General features: G+C 39.8%; 1 protein-coding gene across 4 annotated transcripts; it reads right to left on the minus strand.

Moving 5' to 3' along the window:
- Window positions 1-1,102: 1,102 nt before the first annotated feature.
- Window positions 1,103-10,344, minus strand: LOC133539862 (transmembrane protein 42). Of its 4 annotated transcripts, none has more exons than XM_061882118.1 (4): window positions 9,990-10,342; window positions 7,178-7,324; window positions 5,267-5,411; window positions 1,103-2,734 (listed from the first exon to the last, which is right to left on the minus strand). In XM_061882118.1, exons 1-3 carry the CDS (start codon window positions 10,245-10,247, stop codon window positions 5,271-5,273), a joined length of 546 nt encoding a protein of 181 aa, XP_061738102.1. In that variant the 5' UTR covers window positions 10,248-10,342; the 3' UTR covers window positions 1,103-2,734; window positions 5,267-5,270. The 4 variants fall into 4 exon arrangements, with proteins under 4 accessions (XP_061738102.1, XP_061738101.1, XP_061738104.1 ...); XM_061882119.1 differs by lacking the exon at window positions 1,103-2,734 and adding an exon at window positions 6,354-6,418 and having other exon boundaries at window positions 5,270-5,411; window positions 9,990-10,344; XM_061882117.1 differs by having other exon boundaries at window positions 1,103-5,411.
- Window positions 10,345-12,554: the final 2,210 nt, after the last annotated feature.

The raw sequence follows: 12,554 nt of genomic DNA on the forward strand, positions 1-12,554 counted from the left end.
CCTCCTGCAGCTGCCGTGACTTCTCTCAGAGACTCTGGCGTCAATACATCCGGGGCCACACCCCACCGACTTTAAGATACTGTTTCACTCACTAAAACACTAGCAAAATAAGCAGATAAGGGATTTTCCAGAATTATCCTAGGAAATGTGTCTAATAACATCTGAATCGCTCACACTGCAATCGCTTTTTTTTTTTTCTAGTCCTTCACTCTAAATTACCTCATCCACAAATCTTTCATCCTCGCTCAAATTAATGGGGAAATTGTCGCTTTCTTGATCCGAATTGCACTTGCTGCTGGAGGCTCACATTATAAACAATGTGAGAAGCCCTACAACCAGTGACGTCACGCGCACATCGTCTGCTACTTCCGGTAAAGGCAAGGCTTTTTTATTAGTGACCTAAAGTTGCGAACTTCATCGTCGGTGTTCTCTACTTAATCCTTTCAGCAAAAATATGGCAATATCGCGAAATGATCAAGTATGACACATAGAATGGACCTGCTATTCCCGTTTAAATAAGAAAATCTAATTTCAGTAGGCCTTTAGGTGGGCTCCATGCACCTGTGTTGTGGAAAAGTGGGGCTCCGAGGTCAAAAAGTTTCAAGACCCACTGGTCTCAAAGTTGACACTCGGTAAAAACGGTCGTTTGTACAGGTGGTCCTGAAATTAAGAACGTGTTCTATTTCTAGGTAACTATTTCTGAGTAACTCAAGTCATAACTCATACCTAAAACAACACTGAAGTCGCTCACAGTGTAAGTAAGTGAACTCACAAAGTATGTCAAATGCTGTACCAAAACACTGAATACAATAATTTACTGAAACCGCAGTACAGTAAATAAAATTTTTTACTGATATTTTATCCTGGTTCTGATCTCAGCCAAAGGGCTGCTTTATCATCCCCACCAGCAGCTTCACTTTGAACTTTAAGATTATTCAAATTAGCACAAGCATTAAAGTGCATAAATCATCCCTGACTTCACTTTCACTTCCTTCGCACTTTTTTCTTTTCAAGGTTTCCAACAATTGTTTCTTTTATCCTTCTCTCACTGGGATACAGCATTGATTCTCCTCTTCCAGCCAAAGCACTAGCAACCTTTCCATTGTAATAATGAGACACTATGCTGCTTATTTTATTACTTTCGCTTTCATTAGAGCAAAACCTTTAACAAGCTCAAGCACATCTTTATCCTTAATGATGGTCAAGACAGTCGAGCGGAGGAGAAAAAACGTGAGGAAAATTTTAGGACAATAAGCTTTGTACAATTTACACTTCCATGGTGATGTCTGTCCTTTTCTTTGGCGCACTGCCACCAGGAGAGACACAAAAAGACGTGCCAAAAGTGAATAGGTGATGTTGTCCCTCCTCAGTGTCGCTGCAGGTGAAGCACAACTCCCGCAATAATGGGCTAGTTATCGAATGAGTCGTATTTTCGGACCACAATTAGGTTTTAAATTAATTTATGCCAGCACATTTGTTACCACAAAGCATCGAAACACAGAACATGTTGACATGAGGACCAGCTGCATTTGAGATCGAATTCAGCTGTGTGCTACGAAATGGATAGATGGGCTGATGAGTGCATTTTGTTGCAACTGTGGCAAGATCCAGGTTAATACTGCCATGCTTTTATTTTGAAGCTTACTTTGCACTGAACAGGAAGTTACTTTGCGTACGTCTTAAAATGATTAATGTTCTCAAACTGTGCTATGTGTACCCCTAGTGGTACACCAAAGAATCACTTGATTGAAATACTGTGTTTTCTCCTATATTTTAACACAATGTTACTGTTTAAATTGTGTGTAATGTTACAGTGGCCAGAAAATATTAAATATACTTGTTACATAAAACCCCTGCTTTGTTTTTATGAATAATTCAGCCTACTACGCTACTGTATTTTAATGTTAGTTATTATGATGTTATTAGGAAAGCCAACTTTTTTCTGAGGTGGTACTTGGTGAAAAAGGTTTAAGACCCCAATGGGTCGCAAATTGTGTGTTGACGTCAACTTAAGCGGGTACAGTTAGTACTGGTAAGGACACCCTTATATAACATGTTATAGTTACTTAAATGAATGTAACAAAACTTTGGTAACCTGATGGTTTTACCAGATATGATACACAGGCTGACATGTCTGTGTTATGCATCAGTTTTTGATCTGATGCATAAAACGACCAAAGACTTGATGATAAAATGTATACCTTTTTTAGATTTATTAACAAGATGGACAACTCACTGGCCTCTTTCCCCTGTCAACCTAACAGTGACAGAACTCCAAGATATCATTACAACAACAACAAAACAAAAATCAGACTAGTTAAGCTAAGATAACATAAGCTCAGGGCTCCTCAATACAGTGTCTATAAAACACAGAAACCTACTTGTTTTTGCTAAATTCAACTAATAAGTAAATAGTTAGTTCCTAATACATGGTTCACTTTTAAAGTTGCATTAATTGTAAGGGTAAGCAAATCGATCCAAATGGTATTGATTCCTTTGTATAGGATCGAGATGAGCGTGATGATATCCACATTTTTAACTGTTTATTTTTACAAATATCTGTGTTTGATTTTGATGTGTTAAATACTTTGACATGAAGGGAGTTCCATCCATCCATTTTCTACCGCTTATTCCCTTTTTTGGGGTCGCGGAGGGCGCTGGCGCCTATCTCAGCTACAATCGGGCGGAAGGCGGGGTACACCCTGGACAAGTCGCCACTTTTGGGGGAAAAGTCCTGGGGAAAAAACGGAGTAGTTATATTACTTTGTTAATAATTTTACATGATCTTATATTGTTGTATAGCAGTACCTCAACCTATCCTGACTTAAAAATGTTTTGAGATAAACGCTGTCATTGGGCTAATTGTTATGCTTTAAGCTGTAAGCAAACATTTGAGTAACAAGCATCCCTGCCATTAGTTGGTGTAGTGAATGTCACAGTGAACCCTGTAAGATCCGTGTAAAACATTTGGTTTTACTTGCTAGTGTTAGCTTATAACTAGAAATGGACATAACTTTGTTTTCCAATAATGGGAAGGAAGGAAGTGAGTGTGAAGGACAGTGCTGAAAAGAAGGAATGGATGATAGTCACTGAATTAAAGAAATATATAATCAGAAACAGGACAAAGCGTGTCACTTAGCGAAGCAATACGAGCATAGTCTGCGTCATATTGAAGCAGAATAAGTCTACCGCCAGCCAAAAATGTTAAAGTGATATCTAACTGACAGAAATGTATCAATGAAAATATGGAAAAGCTGTTGATCGTGTGTTTGACGGAGAAGCAGCCGTAAGAAGATACGTAGAAATCCACTCTCCAATGTAAATGCTGTACATTGTTATTATTAAACTATAATACTGTTAGTAGTACAGTCTATTATTGTATTGTTTATATCCAATATTTCTTATCTAAAAGTTAGTTTTTCTTTTTAAAGGCATGTTACATTTGTGCTGTTTTTGGGGTGACAAGTAGGGCTGCACGATTATGGCCAAAATAATAATCACAATAATTTTCATCAATATTGAAATCCCGATTTTTAATCCCGATTACTTACTGTTAATAAAACATATTTTAAAACTACCAGTATGTAAATATTGCTTTTATTTCAAAATGAAACTATAAAAATCAATGCAAAAATATAAAGTAAAATTTAAAAAAAAATAAATAAAAAGGGCTAAAATAGATATGTCATTGCAGAGTGCAATCATGAAGTGCAAACAAATGAAAAAATAGATTATGCATGAAACTAACATACAAAAAAAACATTCATTGTACTGCTCACATTAAATATAGGACGTATAACTTTGGCCAAAACAACGCTATTACAGCCCACATTTTGGCCAGTCTTTGAGAGGTGGATGGATACAGGGATACAGGGTCCGTCGGGGTACAGTTGATGTCACGCTGGTCTGTATTTTGGGAACTCCCGCTTTTGTAGCTGTTTGTCGGCGCTGAAACGATGGCGGTTGAGAAAAGAAGGAAAGTGTTGTTAACGCTTAACGTGTCCCCGCATCTCGATAATTTTCGGGTTTCAGGAACCGAGCGGGAGTGTCTAGAGAATGGCAAAACGTGCAATCGTGTTTTGGGGATTAAATTGCGTGTCTGTAGGTATCTCTGCGGGAGGGAAAGGCACTGATGTAATAATGCATTTATTTTTCCTAATAATTTTGGGAACTACTGGCTGATCTACATTCAACCTTTGTTGTCACTCTCTCAAATCAGCCCACATTTTATTGGTCGCCTCCTAGTGGTTGGCTGACTGTTGGTTGTCAACGTGCTTGGTTTGAAATGCAGCGAAGCCAGTTTTTTTAAATGTTAATATCGCCGACGATCACCTTCATTTAATCGCAGCGGGCAAAATCGTGATCACGATTAAAATTGGATGAATTGTGCAGCCCTAGGGCGAGCACCAATTACTTTGATTTCAATTCATTTTAATGGAAGGTTTGAGATACAAGTATTTTGAGCTAAGACCGCTGTCACAGAATCAATTGAGGTACTACTGTTTAGTGTTTTGTTGTTGTTTTTTAAATCGTTCACAAATAGGTTTAAGATTGTTTTGTTTGTGTACCTAAAACATTTGTCCTGTGTTTTGTTCTGGTTTCATAATGTACACAGTAAGTAAAAGGTAGTGGCCTTGGCATCAGTTTAAATAATAAGGCAATACTGGACCTGTATTTATTTTGTATCGGATTGATGCACTACCAAAATTTGCATTAGCACTTACCCCCAGTCGTAACTTTGTCACTCAAATAACAACTTTCTCTCCATTCATTTAGCCGTGTTGCTCTTTTGTCACATTGTTGTCGTTTTAAAGAAAAAAAACACAAAAAACCCCAACTATTCTGGGCCGTAATGCTGGTCAATACTTTGGACACCCCTGCTTTAAAGGTTACACTAGTATCATCTTCATTGACAAAGCTAAAAATCATTTTAGACCAGATGATAGGTTGAGCCATAGTTAACATCAGCTTATTGTTATTGTTAGACCAGTAATCTACAATTTTAAGGGATTTGCTCAGCCAACGAAACGGTGACATTTACATTACTTACAAAAATAAACCAATTCAAACTATTTCTTTTAAGAAAAAAAACAATTCTGAATGTAATTTTGTCTTGTCCCAACATTCCTACCTGTGTTCCATAATTGTCATAAATCTACACCAAATAATGTGTCATTTTTCTTTGGCGGGATGGAAAATCAGAACGATTGAAAGAAAACCTGGCGCAGCAGTCTGAAAAGCATAGCTTAGCAGAGACGAAACATACAATATCATTCATCCTTGACGGCGTCCTGATGCCGTTCCTGCGGAGAGACCCTCTGCAGGACCAGCAGACCAGAGAAAGTCAGGGATATCCCGACCCACCACAGTGTTATCTGGGCCTCACCAAAGATCAGCTGGCCCAAGAAAGCCTTTAGAGGAAATAAAAAAACAATAAACTTCCAGGACTCAAATGGAGAAAATCATTATCGTACAGTACAACTCATTTATATCAAAATAGCCTTTGCTTGCACTAACATTGTCACCAACATTTATAAAATAAATGTGTGCATTTTGTTAGTTGCTGTGGTAGAATCTTGGTTATTACTGCTGCTTTTAATTTTAAGACTTTCTTCGCTTTACAGAACAGGGCGTCACGTGTGCACGTTTTAATGCTGGGTAACGAGACAGCAATTATATTGCAAAACATTTCAACATAAACAGACTGATTTTTCCCAAAACTTCAGGGCAACCTAATCTACAGAACACTCATTGTACGCACTTTTAGATTTCGTTCACAGACTAAATAAGAATATGCTTTGTTGGAGGAACCTTATTTCATTGAACTGTCAGACCTGGACAAGGATTGTTTGTGCTCCTTCGACGCAGAGGGATTACAGCAATGGTCCCCAACCACCGGGCTATGGCCCGATTGGTACCGGGCCGCAGGAGAATTTTTTACAAATTTTTATAAAAACAACATAAAAAACACAATATACACTTACAATTAGTGCAGCAACATCAAAAACCTTCCTTATTCATGACAAAAACGTCCCTTTTTCATGACAAAGAAAAAAAAAAAAAAAAAGGATTTCCACCCCCCACCCAGGCCGCGGGACAAATTATTAAGCGTTGACCGGTCCGCGGATACAAAAAGGTTGGGGACCATTGGATTACAGGACGAGCCAGGCGTGAATTCAGGTACATGTTTTTTTATTTATACTCAAAATACAAAAAAAAGGCAAAACAAAAAGTGCGCTCGATGGCGGATAATAATCTATACTAAAACTTAGAACAAAAACAGCACAATGGCAATACTATCTACAAACAAACAAAAGATACTATCAAAGGAAGGAATACAAACAAAAACTTACTTGGCGTGGATGAATCGAAAAGCATGGCATGAAGTATGAAAGGCAATGAAAGCGAAGTTCCCAGACTGGTGAACAGAAAGAAAATTACTTAAATACTGGCTGTGATAATCAGAAACAGGTGCGGGACTGAGGGCAGGGGCGTGACAAGGTGGGAACTAATGCGTTGACATGGTAACAAAAGCAAACCAGGAAGTGCAAAATGGAACAAGAGTCCAGAAAACAAAACAAAACATGATCAAACATGAAACCAGATTTACAGGCGTGACATGAACGAACGTTTCATTCACACATTTTGTGCCCAGCAGCACATCCATTGTTACTCATTCAGTCAGCACAGCAGAGTGCGGCTTATATCCTGGTGTGCTCTATAGTCCGGAAAGTACGGTAATTTGAACAGAATCGTTGCAGCGACCGGCAAATATAAAAGTTATGCGTATATTCAGCACTGAATTGCGGAATGTCAACGGCATGTCGGTGCCATTTCGCAGGCGCTGGAAAGGGACACATTGACTTGAATAAAACGGAAAAAGTCTGCCGCCGTGGCAACGACGTTCCGCATCCTGTGGAAATCCAAGGTTAGACACTTTGCTGTTGCTGCATCTGGGAGGTCAACTCTATTTTTTTCCTTCACTTTCTGTAGGTTTGATAATAACCGGGTATCCCAATATGTGTATAGGTATTATAAAATACAGTGCAATCCATTCTCTGGTTGCCTATCAATGCAGCTGCTCAGACAGTAGCTATTGTTGAAACAATCTTCAAATGGCAAAGTACGATACTATTCCATATATGTGTTTGTGTGAGAGATAGAGGCTTTGACTCACGGAAGATACAAAGTTGGAGGCAGTGGTGGTCACAGTGGTTCGGGTGGAAGAGGAGGAGTGCCTGAGTGCTTTGGCAAGGAAGGTCCACATCACAGCATTGCAGGTAAAAAGCAGGCCGCCACAGAGCAGCCTCAGCGGGATGTGCAGCTAAAAACATGACATCATCACAATAGGTTCAGACTGCAGCGGAACCAATTCCTATGTCACTCACTGTGAAAGTCATGGCAGCATGTTTTGTTAACAGCTAGATTTTACAGCGCTTAAACGTATTTGAACACTTACAGTTTGAAACAAGTGGCTTTTTGTTTTTACTATTTGAGATTATCAGACGTTCACTTCTTTTCTAAACTTCTATGAAAGATTGTTCCAATTAAGGACGTGCATGATAATTGATTTTTAATAAGTGCAATAATAGGGCGTCTGCCTCACAATACGAAGTTCCTGCAGTCCTGGGTTCAAATCCAGCTCGGGATCTTTCTGTGTGGAGTTGGCATGTTCTCCCCGTGAATGCGTGGGTTCCCTCCGGGTACTCCGGCTTCCTCCCACTTCCAAAGACATGCACCTGGGGATAGGTTGATTGGCAACACTAAATTGGCCATAGTGTGTGAATGTGAGTGTGAATGTTGTCTGTCTATCTGTGTTGGCCCTGCGATGAGGTGGCGACTTGTCCAGGGTGTACCCTGCCTTCCGCCCGATTGTAGCTGAGATAGGCGCCAGCGCCCCCCGTAACCCCGAAAGGGAATAAGCGGTAGAAAATGTATGGATGGAATAGGGGAGGACATCAACAATGGGAAATTGAGCTACTGTACATACATTAAAAGTGTCCAAAGTCCGGCATTGGGGCCATTTGTCCCGCGGCATATTCTGAACATACAATAAAACTTTTTGCTTTGTCAAGATGCCATCTATTTGGGCTCCTGTCCCGCTCATTTTTTGGATCCAGTGGTAGACTATAGTAAGTTTTTTAATGAAGTACTCCATAAGTCTCAAGTTGCATACAGGGTAAATCTGCATGCTACTCCTCTTGGCCATATTACACAGCCTCCTTCCCCTATCATGCCTACTCTTGATTAGTCAGGGGTAAGGTTGTGCGATATACGATATAAATGATACCAATGTGGCTGCTTTTAATACGGTCGTGATAATGACGCATTCTGGCTGTGTCCTGCAAATCTGACAGCGGCAAACCTCCACTCTAGCGGCTAATGTCCCTCCACAGCAACATTTAAGTCTGCAACTCTCTCCTCCACGGCGGCAATTAAACAACATTTCCTACAAATTAAATTATCACTGGAGGACGAGCAATACCACCGAGGAGGATATGCTAACCGCTAAGATAAAGATTTTGACTGTAAACAGAGGCGATACAAATATTGACGATATCGAGTATCAGGATGTGGTTGGTACTACAGTGGTTGCATCAATATTTTTTATTATAAAAAAAAACAATAACTTATTGTTTTTGTTATGGTTTACAATATTTCATGTGTCTCGTAAATAAGTCCCTGGACACAGGAAAGCTTTTATGGTAAATAATAGTAAAAAACAATAAAAAAATGCAATTGATATTGTTACACCGCCATCTTGTATTTTTGTCAGATTATAATTGTGATCAAAATTAAAAAATTGAATAATCTTGAAAATGTTAAGTATCGGTATCCAAAGACATGCACCTGGGGATAGGTTGATTGGCAACACTAAATTGGCCCTAGTATGTGAATGTGAGTGTGAATGTTTTCTGTCTGTCTATGTTGGCCCTGCGATGAGGTGGCGGCTTGTCCAGGGTGTACCCCGCCTTCCGCCCGATTGTAGCTGAGATAGGCACAAGCGCCCCCCGCGACCCCTAAAGGGAATGAGTGGTAAAAAATGGATGGATGGATGATGGGATATGTGAGCTGCTAAATCAGGAGCCTTTGTTTTGAAATGGTTCTGTTGCCAGTCATACGCCAAATAACATATTGTGATCCATGTCGTTATTGTAGGAGGCTGCAATATATATTACAATATATATATATTGGCCTTATCGACCATCTCTAGTTTGGGGTCAATGTCCTGGAGTCTGATTGTGTCAATGTTATGGGAATATATGAAAATAATGACAACAACATAAAGGGTGCCTTTTCTGTATTTTAAAATATGTGTGATTCTGATCATGTTTGCATCTATAGAAAGTCCATTCATTTTCTACAGCTTATTCCCCTTTGGGGTGGCGGGGGCGCTTGTGCCTATCTCAGCTACAATAGGGCGGAAGGCGGCGTACACCCTGGACAAGTCGCCATCTCATCGCAGGGCCAACAAAGATAGACAGACAACACCCACACTCACATTCACACACTAGGGCCAATTTAGTGTTGCCAATCAACCTATCCCCAGGTGCATGTCTTTGGAAGCGGGAGGAAGCCACGTATTCACGGGGAGGACATGCAAACTTCACACAGAAAGATCCCAAGCCCGGGATTGAACCCTGACTACTCAGGACCTTCGTATTGTGAGGCAGACGCACTAAGATGCTGAATTTGTTTAACTTTTCCTGTTCAAACAAAGGACAAATGATAACATATTGCATTACAACATAATGTAATATGCCTTGTGTGGGGGGATATCTCACGTGTTTGGCATCCTCTATTAGGTCAAAATTGAAGCAAATAGTTCAAATAATGAATCAATTAACCTTGAGTAAACGTGACGTAGGATACGCACGTGAAGGTCAAAAGAGAAAGCCACGCGCGGAAACAACGCTTTGATGCCAAACATCGCGATAACACACAGCTGCAATGTCACCCATTGCGTGAGTGCATCCGCAGCCTCTCACGTCGTCTTGGAGCGGTGCTGAAGCTGAGTGAGCCGGCGGAAATGTTAAGTAAGCCGACTTCACCTTCCCGGCTTCCCTCACCCGGTCACAGGCGGTAGTCTCGTCCGCTTGTCTAAATTTCCGCTGCTCGCCCCACGTCCGGAGCCCCGTCTCGCACACTCCCTTCAGGTAGTCCGCTCCGAGGGACAGCTTAGCCGATGACGACGCCACGGCCGCCAGGAAACCCGCCAGCAGTGCATAGAAAACTCCGGGAAACATGTTGACAGGGCTTGAGGTCTACTCCATATTCACATCTCTGTCGCCGCTGCTCCTCTGTGTGTGTGTGTGTGTGTGTGTGCGCGCGTGCGTGTGTGTGTGTGTGGTGAATTTCCTTCTCATAGCCGTGTGGTGGCAGTCTCAGCGCCTGCTGCTCGTCTTGGACAGCCCACGTGGCATTGTGGGTAATGTAGTTATTCTGCTGAAATCCTTCTGGGCACTTCCCGCGACCCCGAAAGGGAATAAGCGGTAGAAAATGGATGGATGGATGGAACATTGGTCGGCGGTCTTAAAATATAAAGAAGTGAATCTCACGGCAGTTTTAGTAAACCAATTCGGATCATTAGCATTGTATGTAGATTTAATGCAAGATCTTTTTTTTAAAAAACATTATAGGGAATAAGCGGTAGAAAATGGGATGGGGATTTTTGTATTAGGGTTTTACAGACATACAATTGACAAAAGTAAACACAAATACATCAAATGCTGTTCACCCCCCACAAGTAAAATAAAATAAAAATACAAAAACCTATGTGTATGTACGTGTATATACATATGTGTGTGTGTTTGTATATATATATGTATAATCATATATACATACACACACATATATATATATATATGTATATATATATATATATATATATATGTACATATATATATATATATATATATATGTGTGTGTGTAAGAATACCGTATTTCCTTGAATTGCCGCCGGGGCGCTAATGAATTTAAAACCTCTTCTCACTCCTGCGCTTACCAAAGGCATGCGGTAAAAGTAAGCATGCACTAATTATTTTAAAACCTCTTCTTACTCCGACACTTACCAAAGGCATGCAGTAAAAATTTGAGTGTGATGTAAGCTTGGGCCGTAAATCCTACTGAATAGCTCTTAATCTTCTTCCCTTTATGCGATTTTCAAATTACCGGTGTTGAAATCAGCCTCCTCCATTTTGAAAATGATGACAGGGGAAGTGTCACTCGTGACGTCACGAGTTTGACCAGGCGGTAATACCAAGCATGCGCTAATTATTTTGTGAAGCTAGTTTGACCCGGCAGTAATTCAAAGTAGGCGCATACTATATGCCCTGCGGCAATTCAAGGAAATACGGTAGGCTAAACTGCCCAAAGATAGGTGTGCCAAGCTTGTGGCATCATATTCAAAATTACTTTAGGCTGTAATTGCTGCCAACGGTGCATCAACAACGTATTACACAAAGGCTGTGATTACTTAAGTACTGTACGTGTTTGTTTGTTTTTTAATTAGATTTTTTAAAAACATTTACAAAATAAAAAATATAATTTCTTTGTCATTAAGGGGTATTGTCTGTCAAATTTTGAGGACACTGTCAGTAGATTTTTGAGGACACAGATTAATTTATTCCCTTTTGGATTTAGATTTTAACATGAAAAAATGGGGAAATAATGAAGCACAGTGAATACTTTCTGGATGCACTTTACCTCCAACAATAATGTTCCTATGTTTGGGTATTATTGTATTTTTTAAATTATTTTTATTTTACTTTTAGCACCCCGCAACCCAAAAACGGACAAGCGGTAGGAAATGGATGGATGGATATTATTATTATTTATTACAACAATTATTTTGTTATTATTATTTTATTGTGTATTGCATTATTCTTCTAGAAACTTTGCTTTTTGAGTGAACGCTTAAGAGGATTTAGACATGTGCACCAAAACTCTTTATTTTCTTTAATTAATGTTATTGTTACAATGTCAAGGGGAGAGTCACTCTGTAAGCAGGTGGAAGAGCAGCACACTCAGTAATCAATGGAGAACAATCAATGCTAATGTCCTTGAGTATGAGTGGATGGAGTCCGTTTAGAAGAAAGCATGATTCACTTCTTTCCGACAGAGCTGAACCTCATCCCCATTAGGGTACTCATTAGCGGCCGGTTTACTAACATTTGAAGTTTAAGTGGAAGAGGCAGGAGACTCATAAAGAATACTCACATGGTTCCCAGTTCTCTCCTTTATTGCATTTCCAGTGATCAAAAAAAGCGTGTCTGGTGGACGGAAACAAGATTACATTTCTAATTAGAAGCAGAACATTGGAACGAAAGGACCTTTAGTAGGTGCATAATATTATCTGTGTCTTGATGGGTGGGCACTGTTAATTAAGACTTAAAGGTTATTGATTTAAAAAATGAGCCAACTAATCATGATGCTCATGAATATAATAAATATTACAAACGCTACAAAAAGAAAGGCCATCTGTAATATTGCATTATACCTTTTTTCACCACGTACCACCTCAGAAAAAACTTGTCTCGCCATAAAAAAAAAAA

This window comes from Nerophis ophidion, linkage group LG21 (genome assembly GCF_033978795.1).
Source record: "Nerophis ophidion isolate RoL-2023_Sa linkage group LG21, RoL_Noph_v1.0, whole genome shotgun sequence".
NCBI lineage: Eukaryota > Metazoa > Chordata > Actinopteri > Syngnathiformes > Syngnathidae > Nerophis > Nerophis ophidion.